The 22,750-nt window shown below is 50.0% G+C and overlaps 2 protein-coding genes across 4 annotated transcripts in view; both read right to left on the bottom strand.

Moving 5' to 3' along the window:
* Positions 1-51: 51 nt before the first annotated feature.
* Positions 52-8,616, bottom strand: Itpka (inositol-trisphosphate 3-kinase A). Of its 2 annotated transcripts, none has more exons than NM_031045.2 (7): positions 8,089-8,616; positions 2,015-2,111; positions 1,723-1,939; positions 1,422-1,626; positions 1,104-1,205; positions 756-827; positions 52-644 (listed from the first exon to the last, which is right to left on the bottom strand). In NM_031045.2, exons 1-7 carry the CDS (start codon positions 8,569-8,571, stop codon positions 441-443), a joined length of 1,380 nt encoding a protein of 459 aa, NP_112307.2. In that variant the 5' UTR covers positions 8,572-8,616; the 3' UTR covers positions 52-440. The 2 variants fall into 2 exon arrangements, with proteins under 2 accessions (NP_112307.2, XP_038961845.1); XM_039105917.2 differs by lacking the exon at positions 8,089-8,616 and adding an exon at positions 7,496-7,647 and having other exon boundaries at positions 62-644.
* Positions 8,617-15,695: 7,079 nt separating this feature from the next.
* The window catches only part of Rtf1 (Rtf1, Paf1/RNA polymerase II complex component, homolog (S. cerevisiae)), a 59,591-nt gene continuing 52,536 nt past the window's right edge, over positions 15,696-22,750 (bottom strand). Inside the window, exons 13-18 of one of the 2 annotated variants that reach the window (NM_001401979.1) lie at positions 22,603-22,724; positions 22,387-22,444; positions 21,283-21,360; positions 20,544-20,639; positions 18,508-18,619; positions 15,696-18,282 (exon numbers count right to left, since the gene is read on the bottom strand). In NM_001401979.1, coding sequence (NP_001388908.1) covers positions 18,176-18,282; positions 18,508-18,619; positions 20,544-20,639; positions 21,283-21,360; positions 22,387-22,444; positions 22,603-22,724 — 573 coding nt within the window. In that variant the 3' untranslated portion in view covers positions 15,696-18,175. The remainder of the gene's footprint in view (positions 18,283-18,507; positions 18,620-20,543; positions 20,640-21,282; positions 21,361-22,386; positions 22,445-22,602; positions 22,725-22,750) is intronic. The other variant, XM_063284277.1, reaches the window with a different exon arrangement.

The following is a 22,750-nucleotide window of genomic DNA, read 5'->3' as shown; positions in this document are numbered from 1 at the left end:
AGTCTGGAACTGAGGAAGAGAGAACCAGAGGTGAAGGGGAATAGTCTTGAGTCACAGAAGCTGAATCTTTGAGTTTTATTAGGAAGGGTGTCCATGGTAGTGTAGGAAGTTAGACCAGTAAGTCTATATAACTGTGAAGTACAATTCTGGATCGGGACCCTCTGGAGAGGTGCAAAGTCACTTGACAAGGCTGGGGGAGAAGCCCACTGTTTCCTTCCTCTCCTATAAATTAGTGTCATTCAGCTCTGGGAGACAGGCTTGTGTAGAAGCCAGCTCCTAATGTACTACACCCCCTTAGTGGATGGCACCTGGTCCTCCAGGACCATGTGAACTGCCCGCCCAGCGGGGTTCCAGTCTCTTGCCGGCATGCATGGTGGGGATGCAGCCACAGGTCCACATCTCTGACCAGCTGGCCCAAGCTGAGGGAAAAGGGCCCAGCCTCATCTCTCAGCCAGGTTGGCCAAGATGCCAATGAGATTGTCCAGCCCCAGCAAATAGCCGTCCTCACGATTGCCCTCCTCCCAGGGCCTCCGATGATCCAGGATCTGGCCATCGGGGAGAGGCGTGGTCTTGCCAAAATCGATGAGCCACACACCAGCGCGATGGCAATGGTCATGCACGAAGAGGAGTGAGCTGCCAATCACCTGCCGACCGCCATGGCAGTCAGGCCACCCGCCTTTCCCAGAAACACCCCACTTTCCCATTCTTAACCTCATAAAGCACAAACCCAGGTCCTGAGCCCACCCACCTCTTACCTCGTGCCGTCTAAAGAAATCAGAGATCTCCAGGGTATCCCGGATCTGCTGTAGGCGGTTCAGATACCTCTTCTGGAAGGAAGAGTCAGAGTGGACAGATTAATGTCACACCGCGGGCGGCTCTGCTGACTCTGGGAAGCACCATGCATTTATTTCGACTTGCCTAACAAACACTGTCGTGGGGAAGACACAGACACCATGTGGCTCACATAGGAGAGGAGGAAAAACAATGACAGTACCACAAGGGAAGTGCTACCACTGGGCACAGCACAGGTAAGGACACTCGCCAAGAGGCACCCTTGTAAACAAGAGCACCCAACCCTCAAGGCTCTAGAGGCCTCCTCTCACCAGCACTTCAGCATCTCCTTGCATGAACTCCTCAAAGACTCGAGTCACTTGCTCTCTGCTTCGTGTAGTTTTGAAATCAGTACTGCAAGATCCATCGGCTTTCTGAAGGAGGTGGGCAAGGAGTGTCAGAGACCAGGACCCATCTGAGGGGAGAGAGGATCATGCAAAGGGCAGTGGTACCTCCCCGGGGGCTTAACCTCTGGGGATGAAGAGATGGCTATCAGAGGGTGTCTCTTGGGGATGGTCGAGGCTGGAGCTCATGAGCACTGAAGATGGGGCAGAAGAGAGGTCATGCAAAGTGAGGGGAACCTGACCCACCTTGATGCCCTCGATGCGGAAGCCGAGTGTAGTGCTGGAGCTGATGCCTTCGCGCCATTGCATGTATCGAGGTTTTGTGACGGCACGCTGCGCATGCTCCTCCTCAGTAGGTGCCTCGGGGTCCACGGCCAGCATTTTCTTATACATGTCCTTTCGCAGCTTGGGCCGTTCTCGGGCTTTGGTCAGCTCTTCTTCCAGGTAAGTTCTGTGAGGTGCGGGCAGGGACCAGGCATGTGAGCTTTTATCCCAGTCCTTGGTTCCCGGATTGATTCTGCCCAACCAAGAGAGAGGGGACACAAACCTGACACCCATCTTGCAGTCAAGCACGCAAGGTCCATCGAAGCCATCAAGCAGGTCCTGTAACTGTAAGTAGCTTTCACCATCCCGCTCGACCACACCGTGGAAGGCCGGCACACACCCACGCAGCACATCAGCCATCAACCGCACCAGGCAGTAGTGTTCAGGCTCCGAGCTGCGCTTCAGGATCAGGCCGCTGGTGCCCGCAGCTTTGAAACTCCCTGCACAGGGTCACCAGTTAGAACTGCCCACACCTTCCTGTCAAAGCGACATCACCCAGCTGCAATGATGCTCACCTGTGTGCCCTGCTAACTGCACCCAGGAGTAGCGCTTTTTGAAAGGACTCATGACAGGCAGGTTGACCATGGTACGGATCTTCTGCCAATGGCTTTTCTGAAAGCAACAAGTCCAGGTCTGCGAGTCAGTATCTCAGTAATGTCCCTCTAAAGCAGGAATTCAACTTGGCCCCGTCCCACCAGAAGCACTTGTTCATGCAAGCGTTTGCTACTCACTCACTCAGCTGCCTACCCAAAGAAAATTCGAACCAGTGTGGCAGGCACTGAGACAGGCAGAGAAAAGTTCCTTCTAGCTACTTGGATAGTCTGAAAGCATTCAGGGATTCAGCACTAGAGGGCTCAGGGTTAAACCTAGCTCTACTAATGAGTAGGCTCTGTCAAGATTTTTGAACTCTGTGAATATCAGGAATCACTTGATGCTGATTGTGAGATCACGGTGACGTCTTGTATAAGCCAGGGATGGAACTAAAATTCTGCATATCTACATTAAAAAATGCTTATGTGCATTATTTTTTCTTCATCTGTAAAATGGGGAAACAATTAGGCTTTCAGCACTGTTGTAATGAATGAACTGAGTTTGACTCCCTCCATCCAACTCCTAGAGAAAATTGAGCCAAATTTAGATACTGGATTTACTCACGTGGGACCTAGTTTTCTCACTTAGGAGGGCACACCGACCACAATCAACTCTTCCGACAGGACCAGGGAAGGGAGGCCAGCCTGCCAGGGCTTGTGAAAAGAATGGCCTGGGGCTCCCTAGGACCCTCTAGCTGTTCCCGGATCCTACACACTTTTTTAGTAAGCCAAACAAACAAGAAAGCCAAAAGCCCAAGGCATCCTTGGCTGTGATCTGGATCAAGAAACAGAAAGTCTGACCAGTGAGTGCAAAGTAGAAGACCGCAGAGAAAACCGCAGTGAGTGTAGGTATTTGGGGGCATTATTTCTCGCCTCATGGCCATTACTCTGCCTTCCACCCAATCTCTACATTTCCACCCTCTACCCCAAATTCAGCAGTCTTGTGTCTGCTCTTTGACATTCAGGGGGTGGCTCATGTATGTATCTTGAAACAAACCTCCTTGCCAAAGGGAATGCTAAGAAATGAGGAGGTAGCTTAAATAGCAGAATTCTATTGACCAGAAAGCCTTGCCTTTGGAAAAAGAAGTGGGGTTGGTGACAAGGCACTTGGTAGGGAGTGAGAGGTTACTTTTAGTCCTGACTTCCTACGATTTCTAGCTCAGTGATCCAAGCAAGTGCCATTTCTTCCGGGAGGTGTAGCAGCTGCCCTAGCACGAGCCCCCCACTGTTTACTGCCTGCCTGCTGCATCCCCTGCAGCCTCTCATCTTCCTACGGTCACCATTGCTCTCACTTTCCCAACATGGCACACTAGGGCGTGATCACATGTCCAATCCCCAGGGATCTGGGGGTGTAGCCAGAAGCAGCCCACTAGAAACATGACATCTTTCAAAACTCCTTTTATAAATCTTTAAATACATACAAGGTTTGCATTTTGCTGCATAATAAATCCAGGTTTTATTATGAAACGCCCTCCAAACCGTCCAGTAAGATTCCAGGAAGGTGATATTTAGCAGAAGTATCCTGGACCTCTTCTCTCACATTCAATGTGATCTTGATGCCTTACACAGCATGAATACGACCTGGATCACCACACGAGGAAATCAAGGCTCGTCCAAGTTAGCATCATCATGCCCTGGTTCCAGACTCCCACTTATGCCCAACTTCCTCACCACGAGCCAATCAGCTAGCAGTTTTTATATGCTTTTACAGGGTGAAACATTTATAGCTAGAGGGTGTTATGAAGGTTTTAACCTCTGAGGTGAACCTAGGGGGCCTTCCTCCTATTACTTTTAACGGTGAAAGGCTTGGGTGGTTTGAAAAACCTAACAAAACTTTAAGGGAGGGCGGGGCAAGAAGGAATTTAACCAGGGTACATTTAGTTCTCAAGTCATCCTGGTGGGAGGACCAGCTTGTGCTGTGTGAGGGAACTTCACCATCCTTCCTTTGGAGGTTTTGTGATTTCTTCCTTCCTTCCTTCCTCTCTCCCTTCCCACCCCCCCCCCCTTTCCAACATAGGGTTTCTTTATTTGTGTGTGTGTAGCCCTGGCTGGCCTTGAACTCAGAGATCTACTTTCAGTGAAAGGACGAAGGCTCAGGAGAAGCCTCACAGAAGCCGGCTCATTGGACATGGTGGTGCATGGCTGTAGTCCTAGCTACTTGGGAGGTTGGAAAAGGAAGATTATGTGAACCAGGAATCTGAGGCCAGGCTGAGAAACATTGAGATAGGTCTTTAAAAATGTGCATGCTGGGGTTGGGGATTTAGCTCAGTGGTAGAGCGCTTGCCTAGCAAGCACAAGGCTCTGGGTTCAGTCCCCAGCTCCAAAAAAAAAAAAAAAAAAAAAAAAAAAAAATGTGTATGCTACCTGCTTGGTTGACTGGTTAATGCGTGGTAACAGTATGGACTAGTCTCTGAGCTGATATGGAATAGAGCCATTCCCCACTCGCCCTGCCTTGGTTTTGTGAGTCTTGTAGAACAAACAGCAGCAGATTCTATCCCTGCAGGAAACAAAGAGCTTTCCTGCCCATCATCTCAGCGGAGCCTCCCATAGTCAGCTCCTGAAGCTTCTTATAACAAGGTGTAGCTCCCTTGCCAGTGATGTGGATCCAGTTGTAAGCGCCATAGAAGCCAACTCATGGCCAGCTTCCTCTGAAGAATGGTTTCTTTTGCAGGGAGCATAACGCACTCACAAACAAGTAAATCCAAAAGGCCTGCTAGACAGTCTCTCTTGGGTTGTTGGGTGGGTGAAGATTTTGGCTCATAACATCAGGGAAGATATGGTCCACCCCTCCCTCCAAGGAGAGACTGCTTCCACCAACCGTAGGCTGCCTGGACATTTGGTACAAAGGCCAAGAAGCCTGTGTCCTCTGCTGATGACAAAGGAGGCCCCTCTGATAACTTCTCTTCATTACAGATGAGTGTCTCCATAAGTAGGGACTTGCTGTGTCCTGGCCTTAGACCTCTTCCTTGTCTAAGCTCTGTTTGGAAGCCTTGTGGACATCTGCCCCTCACATGGATCCAGACAGCCTATTCGCTAGCAGACCTCATCTTTTCCTCTGTCTTCCCGTTCTCTGCCTCTATCACAGAGGTTCTCAATTGTGGATCTCAACCCCTTGGGAGGGACAAATCTTTCACAGGGGTTGTTTGACCGCCAGAAAACACAGATATTTACATTATGATTCATAACAGTAGCAAACTTACAGTTATGAAGCAGCAATAAAAATGTTATGGTGGTTGGGGTTCACCACAGCATGAGGAACTGCACTAAAGGGCTGCAGCATTAGGAAGGTTGAGATTCACTCTGTTCCTATAGAGTCACCAATCCTGGTTGAAATTTCTGCCAGCCCAACCCCCTCCCAATGTTCCAATTGTCCTATCAAACTAGCACTCCCTGTGGTGACGGTGGGGAGAGCAATCAATTTAAATTTACTAAATGATTTGCACTAAGGTATAAGTGACCCACGACTTCACCTTCCCATGGGCATTTGCTTTTTAAAAAGGAAGTCTGTTAACCTAAATTCTGCTCTATAATTAGTGAAAAATGATGTGTGGGGGTTGAGTCCAGCAGGGGACAGCATCCAGGTCTCCTCACCTAGCCTGAGTCATTGAGACAATAAAACCAGATGAAAAAGAATCGACACACCCTCTCTTCTGCTAGGGTCACTCCCACAAATGTCTGAGGAGACAGCCAAGGCCTTAGAGTCACAGCACCTGCCCTTGGAGTAGGCCTCCTGCTTCTCCCTTGGTTCCTCAGCTTTTCTTGTTCCTGAATTTTCCTTCTATCAGAGAAAAGGACCGCTGGAGGGAGCAAAGCGTCCAGGCCAGCCCTTCATGTCCTGCCCCGAGCAGGCTGTGCAAGCGACTAGGAAGTAAAAGAAAGGTCGTAGAACCTGGCTGAGACAGGCAGAGCCTTCTAGGTCGGGTGTGAGATGCTGGCTGGTTAGACTGCAGCCCTAGAATGCTGGCACCTTATCTTTCCCCAGGTGCATCCTTAACGGTCAGTGGGAGTCGCTCTGCTTCCTGACCGGGGGAAGCCCTAAAAGGCGGCCCGAGCAGGCGTGCTGTGGGGCCTGCTGTGAGGCAAAGTCCGCTCCCAGCCCTTCCACGCAGACGCGGGCAGCCTCTGTCAACAGCTCCAGGCTTATCTGCAGCTCTCGAGCTGTTTGCCTTCGGGGAGGCCCCGGCGGGCTGGGGGTTGGGAAGCCTGGGAGACAACCTGGGAGTTTGAAAGGGCCCGGAGAGGCCATCTGGACCTACTCCTGCGGGTTCCTGGAGAAGCCGAGGACCAGGGTGGGAAAGGAAGATGAAGACTTGCAGGGAACCACTAGTTTGGGCTTCTCCTGGATGTCCTGACCCCTGCGGGAGCTACCTACACTAGACCCAGATTTAGACTGCGGGTCCTCCCCCGCACAGCCTCTCCCTGAGCACTTAGGGGGTCCTGGCGGACGGAACAGGGAAGCGAGTGTGCCTGCGCCCCAGCCTGGGTCCTCCCAGCTCTCACGGGTCGCGCCCTTCACAGGGTGTCTGAGATTAGAGCAGGGGAGTGGCCGCTCTACCGTTGAGGTTCTTCAGAGGTCCTCCCACTGCTCACAAGCCAAGGTTTTGGAGGAACCTCGGCGACATTCGCCTCAGTACGTAGTCTAGAGTCGCCCCAAGGACGACCACTGTACCCGATCATCCTCTGACTTGTCAGGACTAGGGGTGCAGCGGACTCGTGACTGAGCCCCCGCACCTACACCTGATGATGGGAAGTGGGGGGACGACAACCTGCTGTGAGCCCCCCCCCCTTCTCTTTTGTATTGTAAGTCTCTGAGTCACAGTGCCACTTGGAGTTGTTACACTGCCTCCCTCGCTCGGTCCAGTCCTAGTGTGCAGGGATGCCGGGTTCCAGAGGGCCCAGGCCACACCTCAGCGCTCTTCTCTCTCAAGGCGGCTAGGCAACCCGGGCGCGCGTCTTACGAAGTCACCAGGACTCCGGCCTTCTGGCCAGAGTGGGGCGTTCCCGGTCTCTCTCTTTCCACTGGAGGAACGCTTGCGTAAAATCTAGAGCAACGCGGCACAGTCCTCAGGCAGTTCATTTAGTTATCTGGCCATGGTTAAAACAAGGGAGATTACTGAAACAGAAGGATCGTAAGTACAAGGCCTAAATGGGCTATAGACTGTGTTTCACTGTAACTTGGCAAATTAGTGTCATGAATAGAGGGCTGAGGATGTAATGTAGCTCAGTGGTGGTTATGCTTGCCTACCGTGTTTGAGGCCCCGAGTTCAACCTCCAGTAAAGGAGGGCCATACCACGAATAATGACTTCACCTAATATTGGCGGGTGATATTGACGGTTAATTAGGCCCGCGAACTTTTACACTACTACATACAGAGACTAGTTAAGTTCCTGTCAGACTCAGTTTACCTTCCCGTAACTTAGGAGCAGTAGGCCAGGGCGAGGAGGGGGGCGCAGCAGGTGGATCTTGGTTCCGCTCCATTCTAGCCCCGCGCCCCTCCCTTCCCGCATCCACGCCTCGTGCGCGCGCGGGGAGCAGACGGCAGCGGCTCCGGAGCCGAGCCAGGAGCTCCGCTCCACTCCCACTCAGGAGAGGGAAACCGTGGCAACGGCGGGGGTGGGGCCGCGGCACCGGGAGGGGGAGGAGAGAGAAAAGCTCACGCGCCCCTTTCTCTCTCAGGGCTCCCAGGGTAAGACTACCCGGCTCTGATCTCTCCAGCCCTACCTGACAGTTACCCAGGTATGCCCGCGGACCCGCTGGCTCCCGCTCCGTGGGTCGCGTACTCCTCAACCTCCTTTAGACGCCCAAGCGCTCAGCTACCATCGCCTGCCTAGCCCCCAAAAAAGAACCAAGGCGAGAGGTCGTCCTGGGTCCCTCTCCATCCCCATGTCCCCTGCCCCTGGCTTGGGCTCTCGGCGGGGGAAGCAAAGCGGTCGGAGCAGAGCTGGGAGCGGAGTCCCCGGCGCGCAGCCCCCGCTGGCCCCGCCCCCGCGGCCCGTACCTGCCCCACGTCTTCGCTGGTTTCCAGCTGCACGTTGCCGCGGCTCCGGCTCTCGCTGTCGCTCAGCAGGTCGTCCTCCGAGTCCTCGAGCAGCGACGAGGAGCCGGTGGAGGAGAGGGACGAGGTGGAGAGGCGGCGTGGCTGCTGCAGGTGCGACCCCGCAGCTGGGAGCCAGTTCCCCTCCCGGTCCGGCGGCCCGGGGCTGGCCGGGGCCACATCCTCCTCGCTTGTCACAGTGAGCTGCGGGATCACCGGAGCAGGGGCAGCACGCGGGAGCCCGTTAGGCACTTGTCCCCCACGCCGCTTGGCCCCGCGGGCCCGGGGCTCCCCTGCGGCCGCTGCGGCGGCGACTGCGGCGCAGCGCGCTTCGAAGAGCAGGCGCAGCTCCCCGACGCTCCGGCGCGGAGCCCGCTCCAACCCGGGGCTGCAGGGCCCCGCGCCCCGTGGTCGCGCCATGCCCGTCGGGTGTCCGGGCAGGGTCATCTCCCGACACCGGAGCGGCAGCCGAGCCCACCAGCCCGCGGCGCGGCGGGGACTGGAGACGCTCAGCGCCTGGGGCTTGGGACTGCCCCGAGGCGGAGCCTCGGCAACGCCCGCCCGGCCCCGCCCCGCCCCGCCCCGGCCGCGCCCCCTGCCCACTCCTTTCACTTTCTGAGAAAGCGCGGGCCTCCGGGGGCCCTCGCTGCTGCAGGAGGCTTGCAGTGTCCCGAGTGTCACAGGCAGACTCAGGTCCGGACCCGGCCTTGTCTATGGTCCTGCCCTCAAGGAAGCTGCAGAGACCTGCCCCGCCCCGGAGCCCTGTTCCCTCCCGCGGCTTTTGAGGGATTCCTTCAGTGCCAACCAAAGGTCTTGACCTGCACAGGAAGAAGCTGCGCCCGTTCCTTCACACGCTTCCTCGGGCTCTTTTCCGTGTTCCAACCTTCCTGGTCAAAGTCTTTTGAGTCTCTGGGGCTTTTCTCTGGCCTGGGCCCCTTAATCCGGAGTTCAAGGCCGTCAGCCACCCAAAGAAGCCACACCCCAAGGCGTGCGCCCAACTTGTCGGTGGCCAGGGTCGAGCTAAGACTGCTCTCCACCCCCCATCCCTTGAAGCTCTCCACTTCCCAGCGGGCAGAGAACAAGGTCAAGAGGCGGAGCCTGACTCCAAGTGTCGGAGCTAGTCCTGGCCTGCATTTCCACCGCCCCTCTCCAGCCCCCCACTAGCTGGTGGTGCTGTTTCTTCTCCTCCTCCCCCTCCCCACGCCCCTTTCTTTGAAGCTTTGTGGCTTCAAAACGAGCCCTTTCCCCTCTCTGAACTGCAGATTCTCCTGCAGGGAAGCTGTCAACGTTGTAGGGTTGCTGTGAGTAAACTTTTAGAGATGGACGTTGACTGTGTAGCTCAGTGATAGAGCACTTGCTTACTCTGTGGCAAGTGCTGGATTCCCTGCCCAGCATGGAAGGAAGGAAAAAGGCTTGATGCTCGAAAACGCGAGTGTTTTAGTGTTGTAATAGACCGCTAGTGTCTCTGGTCCGCCATACCTTAGAAGGAAATTTAGGTACACTCCCTCCATCTATTTCCCTATCTGTAAACAGAAGAAAACCTCACATGGCCCAGAGTTGTGACTGAGCACTGAAAAGAGGACACTGATGTAGAAGTTCAGACACTGTAAAGTTATCGTCATCTCTGGATGGGTCTGTGGACCCTGCTTGCTGGTGCTCTGCTGAACTGCAAGGCTACTGTGAGCAGAAGCCAGAATTTTCTGCCTTCCCCTGAAAGGATTGAGGGCCCTCTCACTGAGCACCTAGAGCCTGGGATTGTTGGGGCAGGCCCAGGGTTATGTATGCGACTTGACTTCTCTCTTCAGCCAGAATTTAAGAGGGTCCAGGAGAAGGGGAAGAGAGTGTTGAGAGGGAGAAGGAGAACCTTTGGCAGGGAGAAAGGGTTTCCAGGTGACTGATGAAGGAAGGAGGAGGAGGAAGAGGAGGAGTGTGGAAGGAATGAAAGCAAAAGAGAGAGAAACCAGGAGTTTGAACACTTGCCTCCTCCATGGAGAAGTCAGAGGGTAGACTGGGACCGTACTGAGGGAAGTAGGAAGAGGGAGAAGGAGCGCCTTACTGGGTACCCGTGTGTCAGGCAGTGTGTGGGCAATGCTAGAAGAGTAGGTTAAAGGTCTAGCCTAGCTGCTGAGAGAACAATTCTTTTTCTTCTTGTATTATGTACTTGCCCAAGTCTTAGGTGTACCATAGCAGGAACCAAAGAATGTCGCTGTGGGTGATGGCGAATGCCTATGCTACCTTTGTTAGGACTCTACTAGGCAGAAGGAGGAGGACCAGAGATTCAAGCCATCCATCCATCTATCCATTAGTTATAAGCTGGCCAGCCTGGGTTACATGAAACCGTTTCTTAACAACAGCAAGAGTATGTGCTGTTTAGGTGGATTTTGTTGGTTAGATAAGGACAGCAGGGAATGTATGAACTAAGAACAAGGGGTCGCAGTGCATTCCATCCCAGAATGCTGGTTAGGGATGTCCCCAAACTACAGCTAGGGAGTGACTAGGCCCCTGATTTCTATCACCATGTGTTAAGTTAAATTTCTTCCTCCCTCCCTTCCTATTTCCCTTTCCTCACATTTCTTGATATAAAATCTCATTCTGGTGTCAGGCCACCCTGGAACTCACTGTGTAGACCAGACTGGCCTCAAACTTAGAGAGATCTGCCCGTCTCTGCTTCCTAAGCAGTGAGTCAAAGGTGTGCCCCTCCATATCCAGCTTGAATTCACTGTGTAATCTAGCTTTGCCTCAACTCTGGGCAATCCTCCTGCCTGAGCCTTCGGGCACTAGGATCATAGACATGCACCACCACAGCTGACGGGCTTTGTTCATTCAGGGACTTCTAGTTTTTATACAACCAAGCAAGAGTCTGTTTCCACCTACCTCAGGCAGAAAACAGGGAAGTTACTGAGGCAAGGCCTGGACAGGTCATAATTAACTAATAAATAGTAAACTTCCAAGTCTAGTAACCCTCCTGCCTCAGCCTTGGAAGGCTCAGCACCAGGGCCTCAGATGTAAGCTACCATGCCCAGCTCCCTCCACTTTTTGTTGCTTAAGTGGAAGGGATGTGCAGGAAATCAGTTTATGGAGTAGGCGTGGCCTCCTGTATGCTGAGAAACAAAAGAACTGGGAGAGAACAAGGTGCATAGAGCTAGGGTATAGAGGAGTATGTCAAGGTTTGGGGGTCCTTGAGGGATTGATTGCTCTGAGCTAGGCTACAGGGGTCACTCTGCTTTGGCCGTAGACCAGCTGTTGCCATTGGAAATAAAGTATCTTTTTAAAAAAATTATTTATTTTATGTATGAGTACAGCTGTCTTCAGACAACACCAGAAGAGGGCATTGGATCCCCTTACAGATGGTTGTGAGGTACCATGTGGTTGCTGGGAATTGAACTCGGGACCTCTGGAAGAGCAGTCAGTGCTCTTAGCCACCGAGCTATCTCTCCAGCTTCTTTCCATCACCTTTGTGATACAGAATCTAGCTATGTGGCCTAGGCTGACTTTCAACTTGCAATCTTGACTCCACTTCCTGAGGGCTGGGGTCACAAGCATGCACCACCACACCCAGCTTTCTTGAGGCATCTCAGTGGGGGTGGTTCTCCTATACCTTCAAATAGTGAGAGCTAAGGTACCTGAGTCTTCTCCCTGTTGCTTAGCCATCTGGACTCAGTATGTGTGAGCGCTGTCTCTCCTGGAGGGCAACAGCCATGGGACAAAAAAATATGGGAAAAGGGTAGGCCTGGAAATGGAATGAGCAAATCGAGGGATGTGCATGTGTGTGTGAGTATGTGTGTACATGTGTGTGCATGAGTGTGTGCGTGAGTGCGTGAGTATCTGTGTGTGTGCGCGCGCGCGGGCACGCACACATGTGTGCATCCAATTTATCTTTATCCTCTGCCTCCACTCCAGGTGCTGATGCAAAATTACTGCTCACTACCCCCACGTCTATCTGGTCCTGCAAAAAAAAAAAAAACAAAAACAAAAAAAAAACAAAACAAATCAACAACCTTTTTTTGTGTGTATGGGCTTCAGCCTGCATGCCTAATTGTGTACCACGTGGGAATGCCCAGTGCTCACAAGGCATTAGATCCACTGGGATTGGAGTTACAGAGTTGCAAACTGGCTTGTGGGTGCCGGGGATCACATCTATGTCCTCTGGAAGAGGTCTCTCACTACTGAGCCATCTCTCCAGCTCCAGACAAACAGAGGGAGAGAGAGAGAGGACAAGAAAGCATGCACTCTTGAATGAGGGACTCATTACTCTGAGCCTTCAGGTCCTCCTCAGTGCAGTTAGCTCGGTGTTGGGAGGGGAAGGATTAAGGTAGCATTTTCCTCTGGTGGGATTAGTACAAAACTTCATTCAGCAACACATGCCCTAGGGAGTTTCTAAGAGATGAGCTTAAGAGTTCAATGTGTTTTTTTTAAGATTTATTTATCATATTTATATATGTACACTGTAGCTGTCTTCAGACACACCAGAAGAAGGCATCAGATTTCATTACCACCATGTGATTGCTGGGAATTGAACTCAGGATCCCTGGAAGAGCAGTCAGTGCCCTTAACCCCCAGGACTCCACTGTTTTGTGGGAATGCCTGGCTCACTCACCGAGCAAACACCTACGGAGCTGCAATGAGCCAGACATTGTGCTAGCTGCAAAGAGCAAAATGACTCTGTTACTGGAGGTGGTGATTATTTCACATTTTTTGGGAAGAAAACCACACAGGAGCCATCCAGGAAACTGACCATAGGATGCTACAGGACTTCCTTCACTGTTTGCAATGGGTCCTCGGGAGCATTGTGAAATTTGGACTCTCATTTTCTTTACCTATTCCAGCATTCTCAAATGGTCAGTCACTCTGATGTTTGGCTCTGCCCAGGGCATTCTAGAAAGAGGGCTGGTGGGAACCTGGACCCAACCTCAATTGTAGGGTAGGGAAGGACAGTCCTGGAAGGGGAAATAAAAGTACAGGGTGTCTTCCTTGACAGCTCCAACCTCTGACACTTCTCAACTCTGGGTTTCTTCTCCTCTCTGGCAATACCCATACCGATAGCCTAGTCTTTGTGAATGTTCTGGAATAGCCATGATGATAGCAGGACTGACTTTCTATAATCTATCACTTTTGTCTAAAACAAAATGTGTCACCGTGCCTGTGTATGCGCTGTTACAGCAGTCTCTCCTGACACACTTCAGAACCAGGATTTGCTCTTCCTCAGGAGCATGTGTTCCTATAAGTCTCTGAAGATAGGGAACTGTATGGTCTTTTGTAGCGGCCAGCGACTTGAAGATGATGACCTCCTGGAGGCTGCTCAAGCCCCACCCATGTATGTTAGTGATGTGCTGAGTCTGCCTATGATAAGTGCTCACTAGGAAACCTCGCTGCATCTCCTAGTGAAAGAGCAAATGTGGCTCTCAACTGGAACCCAGTTCCCGCAGGTCTGACTTCCATTTGGGGGTCCTGGTGATGGAGTACACAGAACATCAGAAGCAGGAACCCCGGAAAGCTGCCATTGGCTCAGCGTCCCAAAGACTAGGGTCCACTGTAGGTGAATTTAGGCCACCGAGTCACCTGGTGCAGTGTCAAGACCTCACCTCCCTGCCTCCCTTAAGACCAGGGGTGCCTCAAACTTGGGGAAGGGAGGGACACGTCGCCTACGTGCAAGAGCTCACAGGTACTCACCGACTGTGCAGCCAATACATCCCAGTTGTTGCTCACCCTCTACTCATGCTTCTACCTGGGCTGCCAAGTTATGGGACCCATCAGATCCTTAGGACACACCTGCGCTTAGTGCCAATGGGCCAGCTCCACCCTTCGCAGCCGCGTTTTTAGATTCCAACAGACCGGAAGCCTGGGATTTTGATGCTACGGGCGCCTTCTTCAGGGTCTTGCTTGATCAAGGATGTCAGCTTGATCCTTTCCCCTCGTTTCTTCCTTTCCAGGTAAGCGCTGTCTGGATGGGGTTGAGCTCCCAACTCCACTGTTTAATAAGTGATGCGCTAGAGGAAGTTGAAAGGGCACCCCACAGTTAAGACAAGTCCCAGGAGGGCTTCCCCCAGGTGAATTTCAGCTAGGTATTGAAGGGTAAGGGGGAAGCTGATAGACAGAAACTCGTACTTTTGGACGGGGCTTCAATGGGAAGAACCGGAAGTTTGCTGAGGTTCTATTTTTCTGGCTTGAGTTCCAATACTCTTGGTAGTTTATGGATGGTGGTGTATGTTGGATGGCCAGAGGTAATGATAAGGACGGGGAGTGAGGCCTCCAGAAGATTCCCCAAATCAGACTAGATATGTAGCTGAAGACAACGACCTTGAATTATCTGTCTAGCCTCCACCTCCTTATTGTTGGAATTGCAGGCATGTGCTGATGGGGATTGCATCTAGAACCCTGTGAATGCCAGGCAAACTGCCAATTTAGCTACAGCTAGTTTGGTGGTTGTGCTGGGATTAAAGGCACGGGCTACCATGTCTAGCTCACTATTCATTTAAAAGATGGGGTACTGTGTCTCAGAGACGTGTTATCTCTAGGGATTAAGTGGTAGTGCTAGGAGATGAGCTATGTAGCCTCTGGCCCTTGGCTATCTTAGGTGCAGAACAGACTGGAGTTCCTAGATGTGCCTGTGTTGCAATGACTGGGTATTACTCCAGGCCAAGCAATTGCATTCAAAGTTTTACCCACATAGGACTGGGGCAGGCCTAGAGCAGCCTTACAACTACCGTGGACCTTTTACTAATGCTGCTCCTTGCAGCTCTCAGTACAGCCCAAGGAGACCATGTCAGCCTTTGGTCTTGGATTCTATCTTGAGCTGAGTTTGTGGCTTTCTGGCTTGTTAGAGCTCTTGGGGCATTCAATGAACAGTCTCCTCTCCTGGGAGAAGCTGATATAAAGTTGACCATCTTTCCCTTTCTCTTCAAACTGGATACTGAAAACAAAGTGGCTTGATTGTCAACTCATCCTCTGCCTTAAAAGGCTCTCTGCACCCAACAGTCAAGTAGTGAGTTGTGACAAGTTCGATATGCTTGTAGGTTTACCTTATCAACACCAGGCAGCCTTGCCCTGGTGTCTACTATCTCCGTAGAGTTCTTGGCTGCTTAGCTAACAAAGGTAAAGTATGATGCAGCCTTTGCACAGTGGGGAGCCCTCATAGGTCTTACTTGTGTAGGACAGGATTGCAGGTAATCAGTTAGACTCAAGTCCCTGGCTTCCTGGTAGGCAAAAGAACTGTGCCTGGGGCATGAGAAAGCTGTTAGGACCCGGTTCTCACTAAGGTTAGGCAGCACACCAGGCATATATAGTTGCTCAGTTAAATCGTGTTGGAGCTCACACTGGGTCAGGGAACTACCATCATGAGGGTGTCACTTAAGGGTTGGAGACAGCCATTTTCTTTCTTTTTTTTTCGGAGCTGGGGACCGAACCCAGGGCCTTGCGCTTGCTAGCAAGCGCTCTACCTCTGAGCTAAATCCCCAACCCCGGAGACAGCCATTTTCATTCTAGGGATGCAGAACTTCAAGTGGGGCAAAGGAGCAGCTCTTGGAGACTTTTAAAGGGTGCCACTCAAGATGCAAGCTTTGGACCAAATCTGATCCCTTGTTAAAATGTCATCGAGTTTATTTACAAATCTATTTACAAATTGAGTGACAAATCAGGAAACCACAGAAAAATAACAAAAACAGATGTTCTCTGTCCCTGTCAGAAACCAGACAGACAACAGATCTACAGACAGCAATGAGCCAGGCATACGGACGCTGACTCTTACTTCCCAGAACTGAAAGAGGGTAGAACAGTCTTGGGTGCTATGCCCTTCAACACTGAAGTGAAGCTGGGGTGATGGAGGGGTCACTGAGGAGATTCACCAGCAGAAGAACCGACCTGCCAGGAACCCAGTGGGTGGGACAAAGCCAATGTCCCATGACTAGCTGAGACCGACCGCAGGTAGATGCTGGGTGGCTGCAGTCAGCAGGCAGGCAAGCAGTGGCTGGGCTAACTTCCATCTTCTTTGGTGGGCTTTTCTCCCTGCCCCTTGCTTTGGCATCTCAGCAGCTGCAGGTGGGGAGTGGCAAAGGGGCTACAGTGTGTGGAATTTTTAATAAAAATTTTATTACACAGCCATAATGTCATTGACACTTGTCCAAATCCAAATAATATTAGATACAGATCTACATGTGGGTCAGGATGACGCCACAGATTATATGGATTCTATGATTTTACGTCCTTTAAACAAGAAGGAAAAAAGTCCAAGTCTGACATGATAGGAGAGGTCTGGCAGCTCCAGGACCCTGCTAGTGTGCAGGCGGCGTTCCCCAGGCTGATTCCCCATTTACACAACACAGTCCGTCTAGAGCGAGCTTTGGTCAATGGACTCTTCAAGTATGTATGGTTGCAATGAGCCCATCACCGCTCCTGTGCTCGACTCTGTGCCACAGCTACACCTAAGCTGGGCACAGGCCACATTTCCCATTCTACGTCACAATGCTTTTCTTTAAAGCCGTCCGTTGCTGCTTTTTAGAAAGTAAAAATGTAAACTAAGTGAAACAACACCGGGGCTTTCCTCAATCAGAAGAGCTAGTAAGTCCATTTTTGTTTAAATACTACTTAATTCCATGATTTCCCATCACCCCTTCCTTATACAAGTCAGTGAAGCACAGAGCAGAGCTCGAGTCCTCAGCACTGGAGATCAGCGGCTCCCAGCTGTTTCTTTCGCTTACTGCTTGGTGGATATCATCAGCTGTACTTTGTTCTGAAGAAATTTGTTAAATTTGTTAAATGCCACTTTTATTTACAGTTGGCGCTTTACACCTGAGAGTGATTATCAAGCAGGCAGCTTATTTCTTTTCAAACATCTCATAACATACACACCTCTTTGCTGGCTTCATCCTACTGCACAATATATAGATGCTCACCACATATATGTGCACACACACAGACACACACGGGCACACGCACCACTGCACATGCTGGTAACATTTGCAACCTACACCTTTTTGTTTGCTCTCCACATTCATGTTGAATTATTTCATAAAAACCAGAACAAAGTGTTATTCTTGCCAAACATCGGAGTCACTAGGAAGAGAGAGGAACAGTGGGTGGGGACGAGATGTGCTACGTTCAGTCAAGAAGCCACAGCTGTGCCTGGGCACTGATCGAGACTCTGGCTGCCCCCCTGGGCCTTGCCATGAGTTTCCTGCCCACCTGTCAGAACACAGCCTATGGGGCAAGGGGGGTGGATGGGAGCTTCCTGTGGGGTAGGGCAGTGCTAGGGTAGACAGGGAGGGAAGTCACACAGCTACAGCAGTCAGGCCTGTTTAGTAAGAAGAATCACATTTAATCAGTTTCTTTCTTGCAGTTTCAGATGCTCAAGTACAGCTCAAAAAAATCTGAAACAGCTAGATCCATGACAGACTGGTACAAAGAGTACTGCATTTTAAAAAATGATAAAAAATACACACACACACGCGCATACACACACACACGCGCGCGCACACACACACACACACTCAAATTAGGCCCCCTCCCTCCCCATAAATGTACACTTTTTGGAAACTAAACTGGTTTGAAAATCCCTCTTCCATGGACACAGGAAGAAGAGAAGGATGAGAGGGAAGAAGATGGCAGCCGCCCAGTCCCACTCTCTGCAGGGTTAGGTGCCAAATGTTCGATGGTCGGGCCCAAGGCAGCCTGAAGAGGACACTGGAGTACTGCCATTCCTGCCACCAGGGGCTCTAGCAAGAACCCTAGCTCCATGGTAATACTGAATGTGCAGAGTGGCCGGACGGTGCTAGTTAAAAACCAAAAGCAGGTGGGGCGGGCAAACGCAGACCTAAAGACCTGGAAGAAGAGAAGCCCCACCCACCCAGACCCACCGTGGGCGGGGCCTGAGGTTGCTGGGAGATGGTGCAGACAAGGAAGGTCTATACAGCAAATGGTTTATATTACAATGACTGGCAGTTAGAGTCTCTTCCCAGTTCCACTGCTGCTCCAGCCCAAAGAGGGCAAATCAGAGGAAAAGAGGAAAGGCGGGACGATGACAGGGCATGCAGGGTTGGAAGCAGCAGGCTGGAAGTGCTCAAATAAGCCCTCGTCGTTTTTTATAGTCTTCTAAGTTCAGAGATCTCCTTGGAGCTCCATCCTTGGCTGGTGGGGCCTTGGAGGTGATGGCCAAAGCTTTTGACTCTGGGAAAAAACAAATTGGCAAATTAAGGACCCATACAGATCTGATTTTAGCTTCACTTCTTCAGGAAGTCTTATTGACCTGTGGCCTATCTGACCTTGGCTCTATGGACCACAGATGAAGTAGGGACCCCTCCAACCCCCTCAAATAATCAAGACTCCAAGCTGAGAGATTCACAAATCTATCTGGTCCTTAGGGCCCTTCCTCTGAGCACAACACACACCCACCTGAGCTTGGGACTTGTAAGTCAATCTTCACATCAAAGTCATGGACTTTGAACAAGTCTTCGGAGAGGTCACTGGCTGACTTAGAATTCAAATCTTTATCCTTTCCTTGTCCCTGCAATGAGACAAGGAAACAAAACCTAAGACATAAATGCAAGGGGCTGTAGGATCCAGTTCCTAACATTCACATGATGGTTCACAACCATTTGTAATTCCAGTTCTAGGGGATTAGAAACCTTCTTCAGACTTTCCAGGACATCAAGTACATCATGCAGTGGACATACATAAATGCAGTCAAAACATTATTACATGTAACTTAAAAAAAAAAAGTAAAATGCAAAGTCTTCAAGAAACGGTAGCCACTGATGTTCAAAGGTTTTGCTCAAGATCATGTGAATTTCATAATGAGCCCCTATCTTTTTCGAAGTACACACATGTGTGCAACATACATGTGGAAGCCACACAATGACCTTGGGTGTGATCCTCAGAAAAGCTACGTATCTCCTTTTAGACAGGATCTTTTGCTGGCCTTGAGCTCACCCATTAGGCTAGGCTAGCTGCCTGGGAACCCTCCTCTGTCTCTTCTGTAGTCACAGACATAAGCCACCATGCCAGGCATTAGTTTTCAAGATAGGTTTCTCTGAGTAGTGCTGGCTACTGTAGGTAGCACTCTCTATAGCCTAGGCTAGCCTGGGACTCAACAGAGATCCACCTGCCTCTGCCTCCTGAGTCTGGGATTAAAGGTGTGTCACTAGGCCCAGCTAGGCTAGGCATTTTTACACAGGGTTGGGGATCAAACTCAAGTCTTTTTTTTTTTTTTTAAATAAGGTGTTCTTTTTTTTTTTTTGATTTATTTATTATATATCTAAGTACACTGTAGCTGTCTTCAGATACACCAGAAGAGGGCATCAAATCTCTTTACAGATGGTTGTGAGCCACCATGTGGTTGCTGGGAATTGAACTCATGACCTTTGGAAGAGCAGTTGGGTGCTCTTAACCGCTGAGCCATCTCTCCAGCCCCAAACTCAAGTCTTGATCTCCAACTCATGTTAGGGAAGAATTTACTGACTTGAGCCATCTTCCTAGCCTCCCACCTCCTTGACTGACACTTTTTTCTAAAAGTAAACTAACACATGCGTGTGCACACACACATGTTTTAGTGAGCTTGCCAGGCACACCCTCTCCAACTAAGCTGTAATAATCTCCAACTCAGACCAGGAGAGGCCATAGATGAGGAAGCCTTCTCTTCAGGTGCCTTTATAGGCTTCAAAGCTTGTCTATGGCATGAGTTGAAAGGGTGGGCTTAAGATAACCGTCCCCCTACTGACCCAAGATTTCAAGGCATTCATGGATTAGTCAAGGAAACATCTGAGGGTTTTCAACATCAGCCTTTACCTTCTTTGTGAAGCATTATGGGCATGAAACACCCCCGTACTCCCCAGTTTCAAGTTGAGCTGTGCATACTGCAGTAGAGAACACTCTACCAAATGACCACACCCCCAGGGCTTTATGTAACTCGGGTTGGCCTCCAAACTTGAACTTTTAGTAACTGTTTCTTCATACCCTGAATACTGAGGACCCACAAGCAGGAGGGTCCCTGCAAGTGCAAGCCCAGCCAAGGGCACATGTGAGACTGTTGAGGGAACAGGAAAACAAAACAAAGAAACAAAGAACTAATAAATGAGCCTCTCCTGACTACCATTTCTGCTTTCACTGCTACAACTGTCTGACCCTTACTTGTTAATGGTTCCCTACACTTTCTACTTGAGAAAACCTGCTGCAGAAGTCCAGAAGGCAGTGACCTGAAGACACAGTCAAGGTCCATTAAGTAGTAGTTTAGGATTGATCACAATTCAGTACCAGCGATTACACTCTTAGTAACTTAAATAAACTAATAACGACTTCTTAACTAAGAGAAGGACCGACTATGAGCACTCCCCGAATGCCTGTGTGTACAAACATTAGGCCAATCAAAGGCAAGCAGCCTGCTCAGGTCCCGGCCTGCAGTCTAGCTCCAAAACCTCAGGAACTGTACTTGCCTTGCTCACTTCCTTTGGAGCATCTGGTAACGCTCCAGAACCGTATTTTGCATTTAGCTGGGCCAAAATGGCAGCCTGAACAGCTGGGTCCCTGGACTGGAAGAGAAAAATCCATAAATTACTTTAAAGGCTATTTAACATTCAGAGTCCCATGCCAGATTCTTTTCTGTTTACTCCCACTAACATACAAGTACTACAGGGCATCCATTAGCAGGTCAAGTCAATAGAAAAGCACATTTAAAACATCCCAGCTAGGCCTCAATGCTAACCAACATATATAGGCTGTGCACTCTGTAGTATGAAAGTCCAAAACCTTCAAAATCTAAAAATTTGTGTACCATCATGGTGCCACAAATTCCACATCTGATTTTAAGTACTAAAGTTATGATTAAAGTCATCCTCAGATATACATCTACTCTGTAGACCTGGGTCTCATTCCTGAGATAGCTCAATAGATGGTGCAAATATTTCTAAGTCTAAAAATACCAAGCACTGTGGATCAGGGATACTCATCCTATGCTAATAATCTGTTGCACTGAAAATATAGCCTGGTACAGAGGGTTAGCTCCTAGGTTTTTACCACCTGTATGCTCTCTAGAAAGATAAAAAAGAAGGAATCCAGAACCAAGCTTGAGGCAAGCAAATCACAGCTAGAAAAACATTATTTTTAACTTCTTTATTAATCTCCTAATGGAATTCGTTCTATGTCCTAGAATCTAGGTCCTCTCCAGGCACTCACATTGGAGACGATGGTGGGTTTGCACTGTCGCCTGGTAAACGGGTCCATCTGCTGGTTTCTCATGTTGTGACTTTCAGCCTACGACAGAAAGAATGCATGAGCTCTCCTCCCCCTCCTCCTGTTCATCCTCAGCTTACATGTGAATAACATTCAAAGGCTGTCTATCCTTTTCAGAGAGAACGCTTCCCAAGCACCCATAAGACCTGGGCTGAGCTCTGCAGAACAAGAACAAAAATCAACCCCAAAAGAATAGACTCTGGGGCAACAACTAGCCCCTACCCCCTACAGAATAGGTAAAAGAACAGGAACCAAAACTCCCCTTAACAAAACAGATACAGGAGTAACAATGGAACCTCCCCTAATAATAGGTACAGGAATAACACCTTTCCCCAACAGCTAGAGGAGCAAGAACCCAACCTCTTCTATCAAAATAGACACAGCACACTACCACCCCCAAATAGATAGAGCACAACAATCAAACATCCCCTAACAGAACAGATACAGAAGCAACCACCAAACTCACCCACACACCTCAATAAAACAGATAGAGGTACAACAATCATAAAAATATCAATGTAAGGGCAAACAAGACAGAAGACTGTTACTTTGTATCACAGGTTACAAATGCCGTAAGCGGATGTGGAAAGTGCACACATGCTAAGTATACATACGATTTCAAAAAATTTAAAACAGACATGGATAATATACAAAAGATTTTACTTTTAACTTAATTATGTTATTATCTGGGGGAGGGGCATGTCTGCAATGATGAATGTGTGCAGGTCAAAGGTCAATTTTTTTGAGTTGTCTCTCTCCTTCCACCTCTATGGGTTCTAGAGCTTGAATTCAGGGCACCAAGCTTGCACAGCAAACACTTTTACCTGCTAAGGCATCTCACTGGCCCTAATTTTATTTAATTTTCTTTTGAAACAGGGCCTTAAATAACCCAGACTGGCTCTGAACAACAATGCAGCTGAGGCTGGCCTTAAACTCCTGCTGCCGTCTCCCAAGTGTTGGCATTATAGGTGAGTGCCATCAGGCTGGAACTCCTGCTGCTTTAGGTAGAATTTTTTTTTAGTAATCCATGTGAAGTTTAAAACTCACCACCAGAGCCTTCTCAGACTCCACAATGTTCCACTCCCGATTCCGCTGGTTGATGTAGCTATAAAGTAAGAGGGGTCAGTCAGTGGGCTGTGAGAGGGGTGGGACAGGATGGAACTTCTGCATCCCAGAGATCTATGGGGTATGTGTGCATTCAATGTATAAGGCTACAGGCTAGCCAAGGACAGCGTCCTTAGCAAAAAAGGATTAGTAACACACCTGATAGCAGATATGTTCTTGGTCCGCTGGCGGTCCAGGGCCTCTGCCCGCTCTTCTAGCTCATTTAGCTGGTCTTGGATTTGTTTGGCTTTGTCCTGATCTCCCAGGTCCTCAGCCATGGCCTACACAGAAACATGCCTGTTACGGA

Source organism: Rattus norvegicus, chromosome 3, assembly GCF_036323735.1.
Source record: "Rattus norvegicus strain BN/NHsdMcwi chromosome 3, GRCr8, whole genome shotgun sequence".
NCBI lineage: Eukaryota > Metazoa > Chordata > Mammalia > Rodentia > Muridae > Rattus > Rattus norvegicus.
This window is presented reverse-complemented; position numbering and strand designations above follow the sequence as displayed.

Excerpts from the sequence above, each read along its gene's own strand:
- Itpka (NM_031045.2), bottom strand. The coding sequence starts at position 8,571 with ATGACCCTGCCCGGACACCCGACGGGCATGGCGCGACCACGGGGCGCG. Across the intron at positions 2,112-8,088 it reads CCAGCGAAGACGTGGGGCAG|AAAAGCCATTGGCAGAAGAT; the intron begins GTACGGGCCGCG and ends TGTTGCTTTCAG. Across the intron at positions 645-755 it reads ATTTCTTTAGACGGCACGAG|GTGATTGGCAGCTCACTCCT; the intron begins GTAAGAGGTGGG and ends GGCGGTCGGCAG.